The 25,488-nt window shown below is 38.6% G+C and overlaps 2 protein-coding genes across 2 annotated transcripts; one reads left to right on the top strand and one right to left on the bottom strand.

Annotated features, from left to right (window-relative positions):
* Nucleotides 1-6,006: 6,006 nt before the first annotated feature.
* Nucleotides 6,007-18,664, top strand: LOC103700078 (homeobox protein knotted-1-like LET6). The gene is made up of 4 exons (XM_039131360.3): nucleotides 6,007-7,060; nucleotides 7,131-7,404; nucleotides 17,660-17,904; nucleotides 18,147-18,664. The coding sequence occupies exons 1-4, from the start codon at nucleotides 6,779-6,781 to the stop codon at nucleotides 18,348-18,350; spliced, it is 1,005 nt and encodes a 334-aa protein (XP_038987288.3). The 5' UTR covers nucleotides 6,007-6,778; the 3' UTR covers nucleotides 18,351-18,664.
* Nucleotides 18,665-19,302: 638 nt separating this feature from the next.
* ALE1 (PA-domain containing subtilase family protein) lies at nucleotides 19,303-25,431 on the bottom strand. Its single transcript, XM_039132059.3, has 9 exons — nucleotides 25,217-25,431; nucleotides 24,965-25,109; nucleotides 24,465-24,865; nucleotides 24,280-24,375; nucleotides 24,078-24,147; nucleotides 23,175-23,457; nucleotides 22,483-22,826; nucleotides 21,165-21,705; nucleotides 19,303-19,897 (listed from the first exon to the last, which is right to left on the bottom strand). The coding sequence occupies exons 1-9, from the start codon at nucleotides 25,408-25,410 to the stop codon at nucleotides 19,485-19,487; spliced, it is 2,487 nt and encodes an 828-aa protein (XP_038987987.3). The 5' UTR covers nucleotides 25,411-25,431; the 3' UTR covers nucleotides 19,303-19,484.
* Nucleotides 25,432-25,488: the final 57 nt, after the last annotated feature.

Below are 25,488 nucleotides of genomic sequence, written 5' to 3'. Positions count from 1 at the left end.
CCTACCACCACCATCATTTCTTCTAAGTTTATATCGAGGATGACCACAAATAGTACACTCAATCAAATTCTCTGTTTCCTTATAGAATAGCATACAATTATTCTCACAAACATCAATACTTGTGTACTCCAATCCCAACTTCCGAAGCATCTTCTTTGATTGATAGAAATCAGAGGGCAGCTTCTCACTTTCCGGCAACATATTCTTCACTATTTTCATGATTCGATCATAGTAAGATATACTCATATTAAATTCAGACTTGCAATTTAATAATTGACTAATAGCAGATAACTTAGAGTGTTTTTTACACCCTTCCCACAAAGGTACTTCTGCATCTTTCAACAAAGAATAAAAATCTGCAGCATCCTTGTTTGGCTCTTCCTCATGATTAACTTCAAGTGCACTCCTCAAATGAAGTTCCTCTTCTGGACCCATAGCTTCCATCACCATGGTTCTATATTGCTGACCATGTTCACAACCAACATCCATTGATGTCGATGCTTCTACTGCACTTGTACTTATAGGAGCAACTGCACCAAGTAACTCCCCATGTGCAAACCATGTTGAATACCCCGGTGTAAACCCCTTTCTCAACAGATGAATATTGACCGTATCACAGTTAAGAAATTTCTGGTTGTCACATCTTGTACAAGGGCATCTAATCTTATCACCACTACAATACTCTAACTGAGTAAATGCAAACTCAAGGAACCCTTTAACTCCATCACAGAACTCAGCTCTTATATAACCATTTCACTAAGTCGGTGGTACATCCAATTACGATCAACTGACATAGTTCCTCTAAAAATCAAAAAAATAAAACAACATAAGAAAGCCTAGAAAATATTAGAGAGATGATTAAAAAAGAAAACAACATAAGAAAAACTGGACCATTAAAAACACGAAAGGCAAGATCATAAAAAATGTAAAAGAAACAAAAACTGGTATGATATTTATGAAAATGAGAAGTTATCATAAGCATGACAAAAATAAGTCATTTAATCTTGTCCCAGCATCATTGACATTAAAAAAGCATTCAATCTTTATAAAAAGCTGAACATAAGAAATTAATCTTTACAAGTTATCTGTTCATTCATCTAATACCAGCAATATTCAAAAAGCATTTAATCTTTACAAAGACAAGAAATACAAGTCAAATCATCCAAATTTACATATGGAATACTATCTGCTTCACATAGAACAAATGTCAATATACATGATCGCCTCTGATGCTAGGAAAGCATGGTACTTCTTAGCAAGCCTTTTGACCAGCTTCTTGATTGCACACTGGAAATAAGTCACAACCATGAAGCAACACCACTTTCCACCACTTTCCATTTTTCCTTGCAGATGAACAATGATTGTAGTAATGAATAACATGACGAAGAAATTAAAATCCATGAACTTTACAGAGCCCCAACCTATCAACCCTCAAAATTACAACAGCTTATTTTTCAATAGAGCTTATTTTAAGATTACAACAGAGCTAGCAAATGGGTTTATTTTAGACGTCAAAGGTTTAAAATCGATGAGCTTATTTTAAGATTACAACAGAGCTGACAGAAGAAACCATCAAATCACTAAAATCCATGAGCTTATTTTCATATGAAATTATAACAGAGCTGGCAAATGGGTTTAAGATTTTTTAAACAGAGCTTATTTTAGACAAGTCTCTCCACTCGAGTTGCAAGCAAGTTGGTCTGCAAATGGGTCTATAATAATCTACTGATTCAAGCGAGTTGCAAACAAAGTTTAAACAGACCATGATTGAACAATAACAGAGCTTAAACAGAGATTAACAATAATAACAGAGCTTAACAAATGGGTTTAAGATTGAACAATAACGCTTGCAATACAACTCGAGTTACATCAAGAATAATCCCAGCATATTAAAATGGGAGGGGAGCGCCGACGGATCCACATGCGGAGATGAACACCTTTGCATTCTTAAGATGAACTATGTCAGTTGCTATGCCTGATAATGACTAGATGAAGATGAACACAAAGAGATGCAAACACAGGCGGAGATGAACACCTTCGTTTCTTTTACTTTGTTATCATGGGGTAAAAGAAAATGGGGTTAGGGTTTACCTCCGGGAAGAACCAGTTTAGGGTTCTGAAAACCCTAGCCGACGAGCAAGAAAGAGGGGGGCGCCGACGGGGTGATGTAGCCACAAGTTTGGTCTCGGGTGAGAAGGAGATAAACACAGGCTCCGAGCAAAGAGATAATGAAATCCTCGATAAGTTAGGGTTTACCTCCGGGAAGCCCAGTTGTGGGTTCTGAAAACCCTAGCCGACGAGCAAGAAGGAGGGGGGCGTCGACGAGGTGATGTAACCGTGATCGGAAGGCGTGATGTAGCCAGAGAGGAGAGGGAGAGGCCAGAGGTGGAGGAGAGGAGAGGCCGGAGGTGGAGGAGAGGAGAGGAGATGGGAAGCTGGAGGGGAGGCAAAAATGGTCGGCAAGGGGGAGCCGAAAAGGAGAGGCCGGAGGCGGAGGAGAGGAGAGGAGATGGGAAGCCGCGATGCCAAATCCCTAACTCGGGACTCCACTAAGTCGGTCTGCAAGCCAAATTTCATATTAAACTATTTTTTATCTACAAGGCTGATTGGGCTAAGTCGGTTTGCAAGCCAAATTTCATATCAAACTATTTTTTATCTATAAGGCTGATTGGACGAAGGAAAAAATATTTTTGAACTATAAAGCATGATAAAAAAATTCCATACCTTCTTCCAAAATCCAATCCCATTGCAGGAAAGTTGCAATAGGGGTGCAAATGAGTCATGGCCGACACCATGAGATTTGAAAATGAGAAGAAGGAATTTGAGTTTTCTGGAGAGCGATTGGAATTTGGGTTATCGAAGAAATTTGGGCGGGATGGCGGGCACACTTAGTTTCATTTTGGATTTTCCTCCTTTTATCTTTTTTTTTAAAATTTAGATTTAAAAATTTATAAATACTTGGGTTACGATATTTGTGACGCCTGAATTTGTCACTGTCTGGTTGCAATTTTGGTTATCATATTGCTGACAGATACCCCGTCACTATGATGGTCACTAAGTTTTGGCGCCCATCCTACCCGCGCATTCTGTGACCGGTCTGTCACTAATCGGTCACTAATTTTATACCACGGTGACAAAATTTCTGTCGGTCACTAATCAGTCACAAATAGTGACTGATAACGGTCCGTCACGAATTTTCCGTCACTATACGCGTGTTTTCTGGTAGTGAGCAAGCATATACTTGAATATGGGATCCACAAAAGCAATCCCGAAGATGGAATAACTAATGATCTCATGGCAACTTCATGAGAGTTTCAATCTCTCACTTCCGATGCTCTCTGAGGAATGCTCGAAGCTTTCAGTATTCATGGGATCATGGTCTCAAACAATAGTAAGTATAAAATCACTCTAAGCCTGGAATTGAAGAAAGATTCCAAGATGTCTGTAAAGGTGATCGATCCTTTTTCATACTGGTGAAAACAAATGATGTTGTTGAAAGAAATACTGGAGGAGACATCGGAGCTCTAGCTTGCTTCGATATTACCTCTCTTCTTCTCTCTCTCTCAGCCTTATTCTACATTGGTGCGTTTTTTATTCGACATAAGCCCACTTAAAATGGGGAAGAAGATATCTATGTGCAAGTATGATGCCGGTTCACCAAAAAAAAAAAAAAAAAAAGGAGGGGGGGAAGAAGATCACGTGATAATTACATGATCTAAGTAAATTGACACCAAACACCTTACCATCCTAAGCCATCACACCAATAAGGATAATTTTGGAAGAGAATCCTATTATTATAGGCACGCGACAATCACATGCTGGCTTATACTAGCAGCACTTGGATGTGGATGGAAGGATGGCATTAGCTTAAGTAGGAACCAACGAAAGGCTAATTTGAATATTTATGTTGAAGGGGTGGCTTTGCCAAATTGAATGTTGAGAGGGGGCAAAGTCTAATTTTTTTTTTTTTTTTTGACATAACTTTCTAACTGTTGCTAGCTACTAGTCGCTGGAAGGGCATTTTGCAAGATCCTGCCTAGCACCTAACACTACAGGGTAACATCTGGACTGTGGATGGATCGAATTTTGTTATCTTAAACATTTTGATTCGTTGATGATTATAATAAATTCAAAATTAACTTCTCTTTTAAGATATTGACATGAATATTCAATATTTAAAATATTTTTTAATAACTAAAATAACATATTAGAAAATCGGTGTTGATATTTTATTATCATATGGGCTGGTATATATACTAAATTATATCAATTGAGATGCTAGAGGATTAATATTGAAAAATATGTAAAAATTAAAATTGATATATTTTAGTAATTTTTAACCTATGCAAGTAAACAGCATACAATATCACTACCACGCAGCCAATGTTACCATTCATTAATATCGATTTTGTACCATGCACGGGTTAAGCTTCCTGTACGGCATTTAATTTATGTTGATGGAATTTATTTATTTTTTGGTGGGTTAGCTACTCAAACTGCTCTCAACATAAATATCACTCCACCGATGACCTCAAATTGTAAATTTTGGTGGGTTATTTATTTATGTTGATGGCATTTAATATCACTCCACCGATGACCTCAAATTGTAAATTTTTTTCACGATCCACTTTGATTGCAAAAGGGTTTGCAACTAGTCTAATGTTTGTACGAAAACCTTGCAAATGAGCAGCATGTATTCTGACAGTTGCAAGACTCTATAGGCAACTCATTTGTAGCCTACTTGATTATTTAATTACAAGCAACCAAGCAACCTCTAAATATAATGATCTCACTATTGAAATATGCATTGCAAAGGATACATGTAAAACAAGATTGGATGATTTCCATAAAGTACACTTGCCTTAAGACAACCATCTCACAACAAGAATTATGCTAGGTATTGTTTGGTGATTGGCTGGGTGCCTGGTGGACTTCTTCCTTTTCTTCTTTTTTTTTTTTCCGGGAAAAAACACAATAAAAATCTCATCTTCTGGTGTCAAACCTGAGGTGATTCTAATTCACAATCTTTAACAATTTCATATTTGATAGCTGTTGTCGACAAACCTAGGGCAGTATCCATCTGAATAACTTCATCACTCTCATGTTAGCTAGTCATGCGGTCAAGAGTTTGTAGCTGACTTGGCCAGTATCTGAAAAGTTTTATTTTTTCTAAATTGAGAGTTGATGAATAATCATTATATCCTAAAAAAATATTTACTAATTATTTGATTTGAAGGTTTAAACTCCTGGGAAAAAACCCACAATGTACGTCAAATTTGACTGGAGTGGCGACCACCGACGCTACCCATTTCCCATACCGAAAATCCCATCAGCTTAGAAGCAAATGGTGCAATGGACATCAAGAAAAAGACGCCGCACAACCGGCACATCACGGAGGAGAATCGTTAGGGTGATACGACGTGACTCAGGTCCCTCTCTAGTTTTCTAGGCTCCATTTTGCTGTGAGCTGCGGGAGGAGCTCTGCGCAGTTTTATCTCATCCTCCGTTTGAGAGTGCGGGGGGAGAGAGACAGAGAGGAGGGATGGTGAAGGCTGGGAAGCGAAAGAGGTGGGAGAGGGAGAGGCGTATAGGGACAGATAGAGACACTCGCACTATCCCCACTGAACTTTCGCCAGCTTTTCTGACCGTAATCAGTAGAACTCTTTTTGCACTTTAAAATTTATTTTATAAGTTATAATTAAACAAAATTCACCACCACAGTACTCATGTATTACATCGCACCACCACTGCAATAATAGGAGAGAGATAGAGAGAGGATTGATTGGAAGCGTTGCCCTGAGAGTAGCGTGGTGTGTTGCTGATAAAATCGAGGAGAGGGTGTGAGAGATGGGAAAATGGCGGGGCAGGGGAATCGACCACCTCATCGCCTATGAGGAAGAGGGGGGGGGGGGGGGGGGGGGGGGGGGTCTAGGGCGCACTGAGAGGTGCGATCCGTCGCATTCAAGGCTCATATATTCTCTCCCACCTCGTGGATTGCCGCGCGGTGAATATTTATTTTTATGTCACTTTTTTTAGTCTCGCTTTACTCATCCCCCTATCTTGTTGACGCCCACTGTAGTTCCGACACCGCAACCCTAGTCGCAGCGGCAGCGGCAGCGCAGGAAACGAGGAGGCGGGAGGTTTCTTTATCTTCCTTGGTCTCTCCCTTTCATTTTATTTTGGTTACGTTGGGAAGGAAAGCTTGCAGCAGGACTTGCGGCCACGGATCCTTCTCGTCCCGTGCCCCCCCTCTCTCTCTCTCTCTCTTCTTCTTGGAAAATTAGATACTAACCTAACCTTTGCCCTCCCAAAATGCTAGCCCATGCAGCACACGGGAGGGAGACAGAGAAAGAGGCCCGTTAATAATTGAGGACTGCAGCCATAGGTGTAAAACGGCTTGGCGAACAGAGAAAGAGGCCCATTGGTAATTGATGACTGCAACATAGGATTTTCTCTGTAAAACGGCTGGCTTGGCAAACAGTAGTGGCAGAAATAGCCACAGTATCGACCAGCAAAAAATCCGGGAGCGGAGAGAAAAAGGCAATACCCCAAACCTGGAACTGAAAAAGCCACGGCACCCATTTAGTTACGAGACAAAGGAAGAAATAATTATCATCATCATCATAAAAGCATAATATGTGAACTCCCTGTTGATTCTCTCTTTCCCACCCTTGTTCTCTCCCCCCATCTCTCTCTCTCTCTCTCTCTCTCTCTCTCTCTCCTCTCATCATATCGCACACATAGAGAGAAGCAGGGCATAGAGTAGTGAGTGAGAGAGATGGAAGGCCGGAGCGGGAGCGGCGGGTGCGAAGATGGCTCGTGCCTGATGGGCGGTTTCGGCGAGGGCAGCGGCGGCCTCTCGCCGCTCATGATCATGCCTCTCATGGCCTCCCGGTCCATTCTGCCGCCGACTCCACACATTTCTAATAACGCTCTCTTCCTCCCTCCCTCGGCGAGCAACGCCGGCGGCGAGGACTATGATAACAGTGTCATCAAGGCCAAGATCATGGCTCATCCTCAGTACCCTCGCCTCCTCTCCGCCTACGTTAGCTGCCAGAAGGTATGCACAAGCATACATATGTTAACAAGAAAAATGGACACAAACTAAGCTTTGCGTACGATATCGGCAGGTTGGGGCGCCGCCGGAGGTGGTGGCGAGGCTGGAGGAGGCGTGCGCGTCGTCGCTGGTGATGGGGCAGGCTTCGTCGGCGGGGGCGGCGGCCGGGGGTGGAGGGAGTGGTGGAGAGGATCCGGCGTTGGACCAGTTCATGGAGGCCTACTGTGAGATGTTGACCAAGTACGAGCAGGAGCTCTCCAAGCCCTTCAAGGAAGCGATGCTCTTCCTCTCTCGCATTGATGCCCAGTTTGAGTCCCTCTCCCTCTCTCCTCCCCCTCCTCCTCGAGGTATTCTGCCTCTGCCCCTCTCTCTCTTATTTATACATGTGTTGTTTGATCTATCTCCACTCTTCTATGTTTGAGAGACGGATAACATATTAATTTACAGAGATGCATGAGAACGTGTGCTTCTTTTTTATAATCTTCTCATTTACCGGGGCTTGTTCCAAAATCTTACGGATCCTCGGAAGTATCTGGTGGTTGACGCCTGGCCTAATTGGTCTCTTCTTGCCTGGTTTTTTTAAATTATTATAATCTTTCCCCCAGCTGAATGTGGTCCATGAAATCTGGGAGCTGGCTAGGTTTAATCTATGGGATTGGCACCATATTGAAATGGTTTGTCAGCTCGTGGAATAATACGGATAGCTGCGCGTTTTAACCTACCTTAGCATTCCCCTCCTAGAGGCCTACATAGTCATGGTTTGGAGTAGTTTTTTCTCGTTGACGATGTGTTGTCTTCACTTGCTGGCCAAGCATTCTCAAGGTTGATAGCAATAGAGAGTGACTGCTTTGCTGCGAGGGTTTTATTTTGTCTTGGAAAGTTGAAGTTCTCTCAACATCATTTCAAGATTTTCTTTTTGTTATTTTCCCTCCCTGCAATCTAGAGGGGAGTGATTAACAGCGAAGCCTGCTAAAGGAAAGAGAGATGCTTTTCCTTTTCCTTTTTCACTTCTCTGGGTGTCTAACTAGTAGCTACATGGTTAAAGTTGAGTGATTTTATCATCTAGGTTGCACCTAGGTAGCCAAGGTGCTATGCTGGTCAAAATGAAGTCTGTTGGCCTATATGGTTGTGCATGGGGGTTATGTTCACATGTGACTCTTGTGAAACCTTTTGCATAGATGGAGAATATCATATGTCTCACTATTGTGCATAAATAAAGATAATAATTCATTTACATGATAATTTGAACCATCATTACTACCCCTCATCGAATCTCTCTTTTTTGTTATCATTCTTCATACGACATCAAGATGTTCATGTAATGCCTTTTCTTATTAACAAATTGATCTCAAGTTTGTTTGGGATATTGAGATAGGGCTACAACAATGTACCCTGTTGGAGCAAAATGGATGCTAATAATATGCAAATGACATCAAATAACAATAGAAAATTGAGGCGAACAATGGGACACCAGATAGGCTCAAATCCACTTTATAGAACTCTTCATTTCAACCATGAAAAACTAAAAATATAACTTACAAATATGTGCAGAAAATCAGCAACTAGGAAGATGCTTTTTCTTTTTGTAATATTCTTCCCTTTAACACAAAAATCTGCTCAAGGAATTTCTCCTACCAAGCTCGATCTCACCAATCTCTTCTTTTTTTCAAAAGAGAAACAAACTTCCATGTGTTGGTTTTTAAGGATGATGCAGCAGCTAACTTTATCTTATTGATCAATATAAATAACCAGGATTTCTATTATCTTTCTATGCAGGCAGTTAGATAAGTATCCATTATTATTTCTGTTGTTAGTTCAGGTATAGGCTCCAAACTTCAAACTGTAAAATCTTCTCTAATCTTAAAGTAATAAATTAATAAAGTCCACAAAACAATTAACTCTTTGGAAATTAAGGCCTTAAATCCAGATATAGCTGCTAATTTCAGGATTTTACCTAGTGGACAAAAAGTGCAAACTTTTCATCTTGAACGATGTTAAGAAAATATCATGCATTTGCTGCATAATCTAGGGCCTCACATATGGGTTTAATTAATGTATTTTCATTTACATGTTTGTTTGGTTAGTTGTGGTCTTAATTGCAGAACATGTAGAAATCCTGCTTATAACATTAAGAGACTTGTTTTATAACAGTAATGAACAGAAATGAGGTTCAAATCTCCTTCCGCATCTTCAGCCAATTGTACTAAGTTGTCCTGCTGCCTATTTGGCCATATGGTCAGTGGCTGCTGTTCAATTGTGGAAATATGATGGGCATGCAAGCTCTCTCTAGCTCTAAGAATGGAGAAGAATGGAGGAGGATAGAGGTGGAAGAAGACTCCAAATAATTCTCTTCATTGGTCCAATTATGCATTCCTACATGAAAAATGATCTCCATGTGCATATATAATGACTGAGGCACTTTTCTAGACTGTTCTCTATCTAGAAGTGAACTCAGAACCATTTACAAGGGGTCAAGCAAGTCACCCAGGTTTGACTCCAACTCCATGCCTTTGAAAAAAGACTCCATGAAACTACTACATTTAGTGCAACTATTAGAATGATACTGCATCCCAAAACTAAACTTCCAGATTACATTAGACACAAAAATTAAGCTTACTATTCAAAGACTGCAACATAGCCCTTTTGTGAGATTGCAGTTACATGGCCCTGCAAGTTCTATATGTAACCAGACATCAGAAAGGCCAAGTTGCAGGATTTCAACAGACACCACTTCTAGTTCAAGTATACGAAGAGGCCCTTAGTATATTTTTTGGGCCGGTATATTTTCCACACATGCATATACTCACATGTGTAAATATCATATACTTACATAGTTATTCATGATTATAAAATACAAATCGTAGTCATCTTATTTAATTCTTAAAATAAAATTATTATATCAGTCCTCTCCTCCTTATTATCATTATTCTATTCTCATGTATATTTCTGTTCACTTGTACTATTATCTTCGGCGACCAGTATTCTGGGCATATAATTAATTTTGCGACTGCAACATTTATGTCATTGACCAATATATAAGCTGAGCCTATGACATTAAAATTGATCAGAAACATTTGAACAAGGGTATGAAATATGACAATGTTCTTAAATATTCAGAATTAATTGATTGGTAATTCTCAGAGAAAAAAAAACATCGGTAGTTTAAATTATCTACTAGAATCAAGGTTAAGCAGGTCATCAAAAATAATGGATCTATTAGATTTGCATTTCATCTTGCAGTTACTTTTGCAGCTTTTTTTTTTGATTTAATAAATTATTAGATGTTGCTTGTTAAACCCATTATAATGTAAGGAGTTAAAATAAAAAATTAAATCACCCATCTCTTTGTTTTCTAGTTAATTTCTGATTCTATGATATCTATTGTAACGATCCAAGATATCACCCAAAATGATTTGCCGGAGGGTATTGTTTTGGTTCTGTCCTGCACAGGTACCTAAGATCTCTCTTGCACACAATCAATTGGGACAAAGCATACATTCGTATGGGCTCTTACATACTTGCTTCGGTTAAGCCCTAGCACCTTCACCTAACTAAGAGTCCAAATCTAATCGAATTCAATCACAATCAACACGATTGGCTCGTTGTTAGCCTCAAAAAGGCCCATGTTGCGATATCCTCTAGTCCACATGGGTCCCGGGCTAGGTTTGTTCGATCTCCTATAGAAAGACTAGTCAGAAGATATATTTGGATTCTTTGGTCATGTACAAGTACCCAAGATTTCGCTAGCACACAACCGATGTGGGACTAAGACATGCCCTCATAGGATTTCACATCTATTCATTTATCCTTCATTCTGGTATATATTGTCTGTTGTGCATGGCAATGAGTGTTATGCTTTAAACAAAATCTCTTTGATGTTCCTTCTATGCCCACCAAGTTCTCTAGTTGTTAGTGAAAATCCCAAGATGAGCTTAGCAAAATAACTAGAAAACAAAGAGATGAAAAGAACACAAGAAATAACTAAATTAAATAACTAAGGGGCTCCACCCTTCTTCTTAACTAAAGAAAATGAACTCAAACTACTGGCTATCTCAACATTCTCTCTGGAGTGGCTTTTATGGAAAAGAAGAGATGCAAAATAAAACTATCTTTATCCTAATGGCCTTTGAATTGTTTTCTAATAATCCAAGCCTTTGTTTAACAAATTAAAACAACCTTTCTGAGGGATTGGTCGCATCTTGATCCTTGAGATGCTAGGTTTTTGTGGATAACAATAAGATTGGGTAGCTTAAGGAATTAAATAATAGCATGTTATGGGGATAAAGTGGTGCTGAGCATGACCCAAGTGCTTATATGAAAGGCTTCGAGGTATTTGATATAACATGGGAGGTTTTGATATGTACCACTATGATAAGGATGAGGCAAGTTGGGTTGGCAAGGATGAGATTGCGTCTATTGGGATAAGAAAGTTTTGAGTAGGGTTGCAAATGAGTTGGGTTGGTCTAGGGCATGCTTGACCCTATCCTGACTTGATCACATTTTTGAGTTTTGATTTTGGATCCAAACCTAATAAATTAGCTGATTATGCCGAGTGGTCTCATGTGGGTTCCATGAAAGAAACTTTAGACTGGGTGGGCCATTCGAATCAAATTGGGTCTGGATTATGGGTCATTCTTGTTGGTTGCCATTTTCTAAATAAAAATATAATTGATAATCAAATATAAAATCACTAAATTTTTGAATAAAACTAAAGGTGAATGCCCCACAGATATGAATTTTCATTCAAAACTTTTAATTGATGAAAGAAAATGAACATTCTTAATATGTAACTTTCGAGACCACTATTTTGAAAAATGAATAATTAACATGCAACCAATGTTTAAATATAATTGAGAGTGGTTGGGAAGAGAGAGGGAGGTTGGGATGAATAGAGAGGGATTATTTTATGTGAGGTTCATTCAATGAACTAGGATAGATGTTCGGGAAGAAGGAAAGAGTGGTGTTAGATGATTCAAGTTTTCGGGTTAAGTTGAATTGGGTTGGAGTTAGGTTGGGTATATTTTTCATTGGCACAAGTTAAACCTAGATGACATATGGGCCGTGTGTACGGTCAGGTTGAGTCAGAAATTACAGAACCCATACTCAGCCTAGTTTTCAAAACAGGACCAATTGTTGGCCCCAACCCGACCCACGAGTCTTCCAACAACTGATCTGACTGAGTTTAATCGAGTTTGGTTCAGGTAGGATCACAAGTTGACCTAACCCTTTTGCAACCTTAATATTGAACTAGGTGGAATTATGGAAGTTTATACCACTCAGAGTGAAAAAAGGTCACCATAGAACTCCTTGACAAGGGTTCGCAATCCTTCTGGATTTTGTCTATCCTCAGTCTCCCTTAGTTAGAGGAGACTTGACCTCAAATGAAAAATGGCCATGGGGGAACTCTCAATTGGGAGTTTGGCAAGGGACTGCATTCCTTCTAGATTTGTCCATCACCAGTCTTCCTCTATTGGAGGAGACTCGACCTCAAATCTGCATGTTCTCATTCATTTCTCTATGGCAGTCGTGCAAAGGCAAGGCTTTGAAAGCGACCAATGTTGAAGCTCCCATGTCTATTGGTAGCTTGATTTAATAGGCACTTTCTCAGCGAGCTTCAACTTGTGTGCTACTTTGTTGGGCAACTTATGATTCTCATCAAGCTTTGTGCCATCTTGCACTAGGGATATGCCAATCCATATTTTATTGAGTTCGTGGAATATCTGACATGAAAGATATGCAACAATCATCCCATAGTTGTTTTGGTACAAGGGATAGAGTGTTTGATCTTTTATTTTGGAGCACTCTTTCTTGGTCTTGCTCCGAAGAACCTTCATCCTTCTTAGGCCCATCGAAGTGTTCATCAACAAACATATAGAAATGGCAGCTATCACATCAGTCATACTCCTCATTTGTTCCTTTTTTAAAGTTCACTTGCATGTTCTTTAGATTCAAATCTTGTTCTTGAATACAAATGGTGCTCATGATTCACTATATGAAGTGGGGTTCATCACGATCGTTGTAGTGATCTTGTCTTCCCCTATGTCAACAATATTGTTGAAAGGTATGTAAGCTAGTTGTTCCTCCTTTCATAGATCTTTACCAATGGCTCCTACAAGGTTAATAGATCTTCTGTTGGCCACCTTGATGTCCAAATGCATGACATTCGAAGCACTCAATCGGCTTACTCGATGATACACTAGAAGAATTTATACATTTGGTCACAAAAAATATTCGTTGCTAAAAAAACAAAACAAATTTCGTCGCTGGAAATATTTGGCAGCAAAATTTAGGTTTGTAGCTAATGCCCATCGCTAAAAGTCATCTATGATGAAAATAGTAATTTGTCATAAAATATTCAACATTTTGTGACGAAATGAATGTTGTCGTTAACACATACATAATTCATGGTAAAAAAGAATTCGCCACTAAAAGTGAGTAAATGACGTGGCCTAAACATCTATTATATCGCAAAAAGTCAGATCTAAGGATCACGTGTATTATTTTTTTGCTATGGAAGTAATTTTTTCATGTCAAGCATTTTCATCATAAAATATTTTGGTGATGAAATTTTCTTCATCACAAAAAGTTGGCTATTAGTGACGATACTATTTCGTCACTCAAAATCAAATATTAGAGATGAAATATTTTTGTATATTATCCAACCGAATCCATTTCTATATTCCGTATCCAATCGGATTCAAATATAAATCTTTTGCTAAATTTGATCAGAAATGGATCTGGATATATGCTTACCATTTTAAATATGGGGAATAATTTCTTATGAATGTATATTTCTATACAAAGAATCAAACCCTAGACCTCTTGGCTTGTTACCTGCTACTCAGCCACTATGACAACTTTTGTTTGTAATAAGAAATTACAGTTTTTTATACATATTGAAAATTATTCACATTATAAAATTTGATCACTTAAAATATATTATGGTATTTCATATTTTAATATTTAATTATTTTTATTAAAAATTTAATGCTTTTTAATAAAAAAATAAAGGCTTCGTAACCTTATTTTATTTTTATAATATTTTGTTTAAAGTATTTAAAATAAGTTCAACATATTTATAAAATATTATATATTTTTTCTTAAGTTTTTAAAAATATATTATTCATAAATTGGTTTTATTGTAAACTATAGTCATACAACGATATATAAATGTCAACTTTCCATTTGTCGTTAAATAGTCAATATTCTGCAACAAAACTTTATATGTTACCAATAAATATATATTTAACAATGAAACATTGTCATCACTAAATTATACGAATAATTTGTAATGAAAACTATTTCAGCATAAAAGTTATAGAATGATGTATAGATGATAATATCTAATTTATTGTTAAATATATAGTATTGTAATGACAAAAACATATATGTTACTAATAAAGGTATGTTTAATTACGAAATATTATCATTGTTAATAGTTAATTAGATAATTAGCAATGAAAATAATTTTTGTTGTAAATTTATATACTGAAAAATGCATGATGAAATACTATTTCGTTGATAGATTGCCTACATTATGCGACAAAACTATACACGCCGTTAATAAATAAATCTTCAATGATGAAATATTATCCTCGCCAAACAATAGAGATCCGTCTGCAGCATATAATTTTGTTGCCGTATATAAAAAAACATTAGCTATGAATTTGTCACAAAAAATTGCTAATATTTTTTTAATTTCTTGTATCCACAATTGTATATTTGGAAATGATTCCAATATTATCATCAACATTAATAATTAATTCATGATAAAAAAAAAAATATCACCACTAAAAGTCAAGGCATTCACAGCCATAATTTTTTATTGCAAACATATTATAAATTATTGCCAATAAAATTACCACCAAAGGATGGAGTGGAAGTATTTGGTGCTACAAATTTGGTAATAAAAATGAGCAACAAAATTATTTTGTTGCCAAAAATACTACTTCAATGATATTTCATGATGAACATTTTATTTTGTTATCTTTTCATAGCAAAATATTTTGTTGCTGATTGACCATTTTCTTGTAGTATGTTGCCGATCTGTTGGATTTAGAGTGTTGGGTTGGTGATGCTAATGTTTCGCCTTCATGATTAGCACTTCTGGTAGGATCCATCATTTTTAGCTTTAACTGACCTTCAAAATTTCTTCTAACTGATGCTCCATCTTGAGGGCTAATTTTTAGATGCCATTGTAAAACCAATGAAGCTTTGTTCTTTATACCGCCCAGAATAATGGGTGGTTATTTGTTCTTCGGGATTGACCACATCACCATGCATGATGCTAAGGATATCAAATTCTTTCGAGTACTCTCAGTGGTTTGAGCTTCTTCATGGAAGTCGTAGATTTTCATCAAAGCATCTTGAAGGTTGTCCAATGCAAGAATTTCTTGTGAAGCACCTTCATCTTCAGGGAAGTGATTTTGGGTTGCTTGTTGACTCTCACTTAAGCTTTAGTTGCTTGCATCAAGCTGAGGTGTGCTTCTTCAACTTGATGTCAACAATCTTCACCTTGCGGTGGTCTGGCACCTCCTTATAATAGAATGCATGCTCCATGGTGTTCATCCAGACGATGAACTCATTTGACTGCAATTTCAACCCCCAGATCGACATCTGAGGACCAATAACCACAACCTCTTTGGTTGTTCCCTCTCCACCTAGCTCTTCACATGGCACATGATGATTAAAAAAAGCTTTGATGTTATCACCCTCAAATTTGGATGTCCATCATCAGACTCAAAGTGCATAGGATACTTTTTAAGTTGCTGCACTTGCCTTCACAGATTATTTACTTTGATATCACGTTTGTCACTTCGCATGGTGCAAGGTTGTTATTGCTGTGTGCTCCATGTCTACGAAAATTTGCTGTCAAGACTTTGCAGAGTTCGTAAAGTTGCGGGGATTGATCTTCTCTGGTACGGAATAATGGAAGTCCATATTGGACTCATTCATAACTAAATCAAGTGTGTTGCCCACACATTTCCACCTCTTTCTAATTCTCAATTTCACAGTTTCGTACACATTGCTTTGACACTTTTTTGTATGGCCTATACCTGTCTTCTAAATCCATTGCATAAATAGATGACTTTCCAAGTCACTGTTGCATCGACAGCTACATGCTAATATTGTTCTTTTTTTTTCAAGAACATGGTGGAAGTGTGCCATCATTCTAACTTGCAACCTCTCTGCCGAGGAGGGAGTGCTCCAACCAACTTTGATTAGTCTGAAGGAAGAAAACAAACCAAAGAACACCTTGAGATTAATGTTCATCAGTGGTTAATTGTATGCACTGTAATTTATCATTAGGTTTTAATTAAGTGCCAACAATTAGCACCTTAGTATGGTCCATGATCTAGCTTATGTTTTACAATTTGCTATTGATTATTTTCTAAGTCCAAATACTAGATGTTACAATATATTTTTAGCATTTTCTAAATTCTAAGGTTAACGAAACAGCAAAATTTATTTGATTTCTGATTAAATGGTGTAAAATTATGTAGAAGTATTCCAGTATGTATATGATTATAGAAATTATATTGTTCAAGAAATGTTGATTTTCTTGTTTTCGTGGAAAACATTATATTTTGTTTTTCTACCATCTGTTTATGTTTTGCTTGTAGCTTTATATATTTGTCCTATTGGTTATGCATGAACATATAACCAAAAGGAACTGCTTGCAGGAACTGCCTTCACAGTAGGATTTATTTTATATTGGTATTTTATAATGTCAGTTCCATCAATGCGTTACATTTGCACTGACTCTTGTTTAAATCCTATTAACAATATCCAAAAGATTCCTCCATTTTCATTATAGTAGATTCTTTTGCACATTTCACCTTCGTAACTTATAGTTTATGAGGACCTCAATTTTGGAAAAAAAATTGAAATTCTTATGCTGCTTCTTCCATAAAAACTTGTTTACGGGATATTGACATAGCAAATTTCCCCAGTTTTCTGCACCTGTTTCTGTGCACGGTTTTCTTTCTGTAATCTGTGACATGGAACATCATGTTTCTGATTGTTGGCAAGCCTCTGTTGCAGTCACCTTGTAATTTCTATTCCAGAATGTAAAGTAGTTTATTTTTTCAAACATTTGAAACTTTTGCCTCTCATTCGCAAATCATACTTCAGTGTTTACACACGTCTTGCATGGCTTGTTGATCATATGATTCATATCTAACATATATTGCTGAAATTTAAGAATTTCTGATGTTTATTGTGTTCATTTTCAAGCAACTTTTGCTATATAATGTCCAAAAATTCAACTCCAAATGTAGGTATGCATGCAAGGGATGCTCAACAACCACCATACAGACCAGTTATGTAGAATTTAGATTTCATGATACTAATATAAAAGCACAGTCAAGTCTCAAAAAGGCGAACAGATAAATGAATAAAAGTAATTTATTTTAGATAAAGTAGTGATGAAGGAGATATCTGAAGGAAACTGTTTCCAGTCTCTAATCTGTTCTAGTGCCTAATTTGCTTCTAACGCAGGAGAATTTCCCTTGTAGTTGTGTTCTGTTTTTGCCAGTTTTTAAATTATCCATGGTCCATTTCCTTTCATTTTGATATGTTTTTTGGATTCTGTATCACAAGTATATGGGGAGCATTTAGAAAGGAATGGATCATCCGAGGAAGAGTTTGATGCATGTGAGAATTATGTGGATCCCCAAGCTGAGGACAGGGAGCTAAAAGGTCAACTCCTTAGGAAATACAGTGGCTATCTTGGCGGCCTTAAGCAGGAATTTTTAAAGAAGAGGAAGAAAGGGAAGCTGCCCAAAGAGGCCCGGCAACAGCTGCTTGACTGGTGGAACAGGCATTACAAGTGGCCATATCCTTCGGTATGTCAAGTTTATGGATCATATATGCCATGCGAGTGATCATCAGAGCAACACTTATGCAATCAATATATATATATATATATATATATATATATATATATATATATATATATATATATATATATATATATATATATATATATATATATATATATATATATATATATATATATATCCATAAGAATATTGGCTAGGTTGGCTGACTACGGGGTGATGCTTTGGTTTCTGCACTGGTTTCCCAGGAGTCGCAGAAGCTGGCACTGGCACAATCGACAGGACTGGACCAGAAGCAAATAAACAACTGGTTCATCAATCAAAGGAAGCGCCACTGGAAGCCATCGGAGGAGATGCAGTTGGTGGTGATGGACACTGCGCATCCCCATTACTTCACGGACAGTAGTCTTGGCAACCCCTTCCCCTTGGACTGTGCCCCAGCGCTTCTTTAACCGGACTCTTTATTGATGCTCTATCCTCATTTCTGAACTCTGAGTGTGTGATCTAAGCAAGCTAGCTGGGGTTTGTATTTGGTTGCAGCCTAGAGTACTCTATTGCAGCGTCTTCTGACCTGAATATGGAACCCTATATTGTGCCTTTGTGGTTTTTCACTGGAACCAATTCTCTAAGTCAGCAAGATGCTCTTCTGGAGTCTGCTATGTTTTCTTATGCCCCAAGTGTCTTGTGGGGTCTCTCTGCTGATTTCTGTAGCAATAATGTATGGGTTCTTCGTATTCTGATGCTCGTTACTGGTTCCATTGTGATTCATGCTGTTGTCTAACGTGTATGGTGTGCTATTCCGATACATGATGATGTCTAAGAGTATGGGCCCCATTTGCTTTCCTGCATGCATCGTTTGTTTTGCATGCCTTTCGTTGCACTGGAGGCTCGACATATTTTAATATTCTTTTACGGTAATAAAATAGGTTCCAGTTGTTAGGTATTGACTGTTGCAATCTGACCTAGAACTTTTATGGCAGGGAGAAAATAAAAGGATCAAACAAAATTGTTTGTACCAAAACTAATAGTAATAAAGTAGTTTAGCTCCTAGTAATTTTCAGCAACTTCCGTGGAAGGATATGTCCATTCTGACCTTCGTAAACTTTTCCTTTATACTCAGGCTTTGAGCCCTGTTTGTATCAAAATAAATGTTTATAAGAGAGAGAAAAAATAGAATAAAAACTAATCTTAGCCTCTTAGGACAAGAGCATGATAGAGCAGTACAACGAGATGAACCTGAACTATGTTAATGAGCCAGAGCCATAATCTATTGTACCAAAGCTCAAATTGCACTGAGTAATTCTCTCTGGAAAATCTTTTTGTCCATTCGACTAACAGAGAGGCCCATCGCACTGTCATAAAACGATATCGACTTCTAAACAATTGCGTTCCGTTGGCAAGCAGCGATATGACAAAGTGGTGGAAACGGTAGAAGTTGATCATTACACAAGAGTCCAGGATTGATCGGCAGTACCTTCAGGAGTAGGGTAGATTTTGGTGTTCTTCCAGGTGCTTTAAACAATAATAATAACAAGACAGCTGTTTCTTGTTTAAGCAAATAAGATGGTTGCTTGTTTGATTTTTGCTCATTGCAGTGACACGGGCAGAACTGCTAAAGGCAGCCTCACTATGTGATCTAGAGCCCCAGTGAGAACAATCTCACCAAATCTGAATGAGTCCGATGCGTGAGTAATGTTGAACTTTATCTCCAAATGCTGTGTTCCTTCTGGTATCATATGGAACCAAGATGGTTGCACGCTAACCTTGATCCCTTCTGGTGGTTGAATGGAACACGAGTATGTCTCTGTCCTGTTCGCCACATTCTTGACGCTGCGCCGGACTAGCTGAAACCCTCGTAAAGCTGATATAGTAATTGATGGAAGATTAAGATCCGATGGAGATTCAAATGGTTTATTGCATGGTGTTCCGGTGGCAGATCGCACTGCAGTAGGATCGATGTTGGGCAACGAGCACAGAAAGCTAATATAATCCTCAAAGCCTATGGCAAGAAGCAAATCCAGGCCATTTTGAGTGCATTTAGTCCTCAAACACTGAAGATTATGATAACTTTTATATCCCCTGACCGTGGTGTTCTATTGTAATTAATAAAAGCAACAAAACTAAAGCTAGTTCAGCCTTGGACTAGTTTACTTGTGAATATAATAATACCTATTAAACAAATGGTATTAATTTCTATATACACTAATAGTAGTCTGTTACTTTATCAAGTTAATAAAGTCTTCAGTAGCTGCATTTAAGTGACTGGGATCCACCCCCATCTCCTCTCGGGTTTGGAGGAGGGCTGCTCCTTATTGTGTAGCCCAACACAAATATACCAATTCCACCCAAACAACCTAACAAACAGTAGTTAAAAATTGGAGTTAAATAGGAAGTTCCTATAGTTTTGTTATTGTTCTGTGAGATTTTTTTCTCTTTTCGGATCCTCATGTAAAATGGCGTGATGTTGACCATCGTATTATAATGATGGCGTGATGTTGACCATCGTATTATAATGATGGAATTATATCTCTTCACGAATATTGTAAAGATATTTTTGCCCCAGTCAATGAGATTCACGTATACTAGTTGGTAAAATGGAATGTTCAGTTCCTCAGAGTAACTAATTTAAGAAGGACGGATTAATTTATGCGATTACAATCAAATTGAATATCTTAAATTTTTGAATAATCAAGTTAAGTTTTTGAGATGTAAGAAAGGAAGAATAATATACATATATGATATGAAGAAGAGATTGAAAAAAATAATAGGGCACAAAACCGGATGATTAACGTATTTAAAAAAATATATATCGAGTTCTCCTATGTTAGACTCCATGTAAGCTCCCCAACAGATTTTGAGTTCAAACATGAAAAAAACAACACTTCAATTATATTAATTTTAAGATTTAAAATAACGTTAGAAATTACAAAAAAAATTATTTTCTTCAAATAGAAAGTAAAAATATCGAATAATATTTATTATTTTGTAACAAAACAGTCGTTATATCATGATAACAGCCGTTAAGAAGAAATGCTGGGAATCCCGACCCTGTTGCTGCCGAAAGGTTTCTGGAGGAGGGGATAGCTATTTATACTACCGTCCTTTTACTCTACGTAGGCATTAAACTATTTTGGTATGAGAAAACCTTCACGACGGGCATTAAAAGTTTATACAAGTGTAGTTATTATTTTTTATTTTCTAATAATGACTCTGATTTTAAAACCTTTCCATGAGGATAAAATCTAGTAGCTGGTAGTATAGTTTACCTGATGAGAAGACGAGGCCCGGGTCTAGTGCAGCTGAAGGATTGATAAAACCAGCACCATGGTCGAACGGAGTGGAGGGATACAAAGAGTACAGCTCGGGACCTTGCGCCATGATGGGCTGCCCACGATCATCGTGTTTCTTGGCGGTGGTGGACATGGCCGAGGCAATCATGGATGGCGTCCACGACGGGTGGGTTTGCTTGACGAGCGCTGCCACTCCGGCGATGTGAGGCGTCGCCATGCTCGTCCCCGACAGCAGCGCGAAATGGTTGCCGGAGAGTATGGGATCGAGTGCACTGGTAGGGCTCCAAGCGGCCCATATTTGCTGTCCAGGAGCAAGGATGTCAGGCTTCAGCACGTCTGCCGGATTCATTTTATTGTCGATGATGTCGGGCCCTCTTGATGAGAACCTTGCAACGATGGGCGCTGGATCCGTGAACGCAGCGACTCTGCCTTCCCCAATCGCTGCGCTACCACTGTAGCTGATGACTGCCCCTCTGGAGTCTCTGTAAGTGTGCTTCTCGTAGTATTCCCAAAGGATCTGTGCAGCCATTAAGTTTTCTTTCAGCTTTTAGTTTTTAGGATATGCTGTTATTTTTTGAGTAATATATGTGTTGAATTGTTGCTAAGGCTGACTTTAAAAACTTAAAAAGCTATTTTACTACTTGTCTAAACTTAAAAGTTTTGAAGTTTTAGATACAGATCTCTATGAAGGTTATTGTTTGTTAAAGAAAAGAGAAGAATGAGGAAAAATGAAAAAGAATTGAGTAACAAGAAATTATTTTACTGGATGTTGCTTTGATACCTTTCATTCCCCCCCCCCCCCCCCCCCCTCGAGCTATTTATTCAATTTCACTGGATGGATTAGTTTTGAAAGTTATAGCCCATCAGTACTGCTCCTTGATTACCTGAGCTACTGATCAAAATTAGTAATTTCCATTAATATTGAATCATTCTACTTTAAATAGAGTTTTTCCGATCTCATATATGCGACTGCTGCTCTTTATTTATTTTTGTTTTTTTTTTTATCGTGTTCAAAAGCTCTTGCTTGAACTCCAAGCATCTCCTCAAGAAATCTCAACTTCAGAACTAGAAAAAATGGTTTTAAATAATAATAATACTAATAATTTTTAAAATTTAAGCTTTCAAACTTATTAGAACCTTTGACTTATCCCGTTTGATCACAACCAAACATCTTGATCTGATATTACAAAGTCGCAGCATGCAACTCGACACCACAAGAAGCATCATTAATTAATTATGTGGCCGACATCCGAATGCTTCCCGAGTTCAACTAAATTGGAACAAATGAACTGACCTGCGCATCGGCTACTCGGGGGATCATAATGCCTGGAATGGGAAAGGGAAGTGGCTCTGCAATGAAATCTCCATATTGAGGATTGGCGACAAGGATGAAGCCAATAAATCGAAGGGCCTTTGCACAGTCGAGGATGGCGGCGACGGTCGAGGTTCCATTGAGAAAGGATTCTGAGAATGAGCATATGACTATGCTGCCGAGCACCACCGCTGGCTGCAGTGCCTCTGGATGCTGGCAATCCTCCATATATCGTAGGGTTGATGCAGGGTGGCTACGGTTCGCCGATGCAGCATCCCTGGCCGATACCAGCTTAAATGGGATGTGCCCATCTCCAGGAGTTGGTGCTAACGATTGCAAGAAAGAAAAACAATAAATATTGTTGTCATATTAATTGTGCAAGCTTAAAACAGGCCTAAAGGAGGATGTTGGGCACACTGGCATGGTACGTAGGAAAAAGAACAAAACTTCTGCCGATTCAAATAGTGCTAGTGCTCATTTGAATGCCTTTGCACAATAAGATCAACCTACATCTACCTAATAACATTTATATAACTTATACTTCAGTAAATGGACAAACTCAAGTGAGACTATTTTCTCAGAAGAATTAAAGAAAACCTTAATGAGACCTTATCTATGGGGTGGGAGGGAGACAAATGTTTAACTAAACCATCATTGTTTGTAGGAAAACATGCCTGATAAGCCTACACCATGGAGTTGGCGACCGTCACCCATGATAAGGGTAGGGGTGTAACTTCTGCCTGTGGTGCTGGCTGCAACTCCCATTGTCCAAGGACTGAAGGACACGACAGTAGCTTCTCCAGGACCTTTATTCCCGGCTGCTTGCACCACAAACAGGCCAGCCCTTCTTGCAAATAACAAAGAGATGGCAAATACGCTCATAAAAGTTGGAGTAACCTCTGGTGGTTCGTTTGGCCCAACAGACAGAACTATCACATCTACCCTATCTTGAGCTGCCTGTAATATCATTACAAGAAACACTTTAGTAATTAAATAGAATTAGCAGGGAATTTATGCAATTGAGATAAATCATAATAGCACATACATGTGGTAGCTAGTGTATATATATGTACAGTATAGCATGCATGCACATGTAATAGTGTACATACATGTAGTACTGTAATCGACATAAATCATAATGGCATATACATGTACTAGTGTACAATATATTAAGCAGAGGTCTAATAAACTTTTTACATCCAAAGTCTCATAAAACAAAGGTTTTCCATGAAGTTGTTGTATCTCAAGGACAGTTTGCCATCAACTGGATCAGGATAGGACGACTGATGAAGAAGAAGAAGTTGTAATCTCAAGGACAGTTGTCCATCAACTGCAGCAGGATAGGACGACTGATAAAGAAGAAGAGGAGGAGGAGGAGGAGGAAGGAGTTGTATCTCAAGGACAGTTTGCCATCAAGTGCATCAGGACAGGACGACTGATAAAGAGGAAGAAGAAAGAGAAAATCGAGCATGAGTTAGCAGAAATACTTCTTTGACAATATAGAGCGTACTATAATAATTAAAACTATCATAGGGTAGTGAAATAGTAACAGAGTACTTATATCAAGGGATGCTTACTTGATCGATTGCAGAAACCAGGTCAGCAATAGTTCCTCCTTCAGGATATATAGCCTTATAAATGGCCAGTCTGTTTACAAACACGGATAGCTAGCTCATGAACATAGACTGCTTTCAAGCATGTATATACATCTTCTACCCTTCTATAACAATCTACAACTATATCAATTGAATAGAAAAACAAAATTACTACTAATCTTACCGTGCTCGGGGGGCCATTCCACTTGCAGACCCGTACATGAAGCCATTCGCCACCACTGGAACTCCCCAGTTGCCAGCAGCAATTGAAGCCACATGACTCGAATACAAAACCCTCACTTTTAGCTTATCGGTCTCAACGTACGTTAATCGAAAACTTTGCCTCGTATCCAGTGCACTATCACTTACCTTCCATGTCCAACCTGATCAAAGGGAGACAGGTCTTTCGAAGCATTTAGACGAAGAGCTGCCGTAGCACCCGCCGAGAAGTACCTTGCTGACACTATCTTACCGTTGCACGAGCCCACCGGAAACTGCGTACCCAGTTGACAAGCACCATCGGAGAACTGGGTGCCCCGATGCACTTCATATGGGTTCGAAGGGTCGTAAGCAAAACTTGGGTGCGTGGGATCGATGCCTGTGTCGATGACTCCGATCGTTATTCCTTCTCCTGCATGCTTCTCACCCCCTTCTCGGCTCCATATTCCTTGGGGTAGGCCAAGCAAGTGAGGTGTGTAGGTGGTCATCAGCTCTGCGCCCCTATCCTTCTCTATCCGCAGCACCCCAGGAGCCAATTCAAGTCTCATTGCCTGGATCAAACATGTTCATAAAAATTTGACATCCGACTTGCACCATTTAACGAGTTAACGATCGATACAGCATGCAAATTGGTGGTTTATGGGCTTCACTTGAGATGGAGTGGTGTGTACAGCGAAGCCATCGACGATGTGGTGGAAGCTACAGAGTTTGTTGTAGGATCCAGCATCTAGGGTGCTCTGGAGAAGCTGGTCATGGGACTCCACCAAACGCGCCGCATGCGCCTTGCATGACTCACTGAGTCCAACCGATATGCACCGAGTCAGACATTGAAACCAAGTTCAGTAAAATGTTTTATATGTGAATAAGTGTTTTACGTTTGCTACCATTCATGAGGTTGTAACCGATTGTGTTGTCCAGGTGGTGTTGCTCCTTGTCGAAATGCCACAGGTTCGCCATCCATTAGGACTAGATAGATGGCTCGTTCTCCATCCAATAAGCCTGGTTCAGCCATCCTTAATGGAACAAGAAGAAGAAGCAGAGAAGATATGACGAGAGATTGGATGCATGAGAGAGAGAGTTTTGGGTATCCCTTCATTGTGGCAGAACAATATTAGAGAATGGGAGAAGGGTGCTAAATAGCAAGAAGGCAGGCTAGAGTTACGAGCTCTAAAGC

This window comes from Phoenix dactylifera, chromosome 18, assembly GCF_051530095.1.
Source record: "Phoenix dactylifera cultivar Ajwa chromosome 18, Ajwa_hap1_PhDact_Kaust_v1.1, whole genome shotgun sequence".
In the NCBI taxonomy this organism is placed as follows: Eukaryota; Viridiplantae; Streptophyta; class Magnoliopsida; order Arecales; family Arecaceae; genus Phoenix; species Phoenix dactylifera.
Note: the sequence above shows the minus strand (reverse complement) of the source record. Positions and strands in the feature narration are given on the sequence as shown.

Bases quoted from the DNA above. Each gene is read 5' to 3' on its own strand.
- ALE1 (XM_039132059.3), bottom strand. From the start codon at position 25,410: ATGAAGGGATACCCAAAACTCTCTCTCTCATGCATCCAATCTCTCGTC. The intron at 24,866-24,964 runs GTGAAGCCCATA...TGTTTGATCCAG, and splicing joins TACACACCACTCCATCTCAA to GCAATGAGACTTGAATTGGC. The intron at 23,458-24,077 runs GTAAGCATCCCT...ATGATATTACAG, and splicing joins TGGTTTCTGCAATCGATCAA to GCAGCTCAAGATAGGGTAGA.
- LOC103700078 (XM_039131360.3), top strand. From the start codon at position 6,779: ATGGAAGGCCGGAGCGGGAGCGGCGGGTGCGAAGATGGCTCGTGCCTG. The intron at 7,061-7,130 runs GTATGCACAAGC...CGATATCGGCAG, and splicing joins CCTACGTTAGCTGCCAGAAG to GTTGGGGCGCCGCCGGAGGT. The intron at 7,405-17,659 runs GTATTCTGCCTC...CTGTATCACAAG, and splicing joins TCCTCCCCCTCCTCCTCGAG to TATATGGGGAGCATTTAGAA.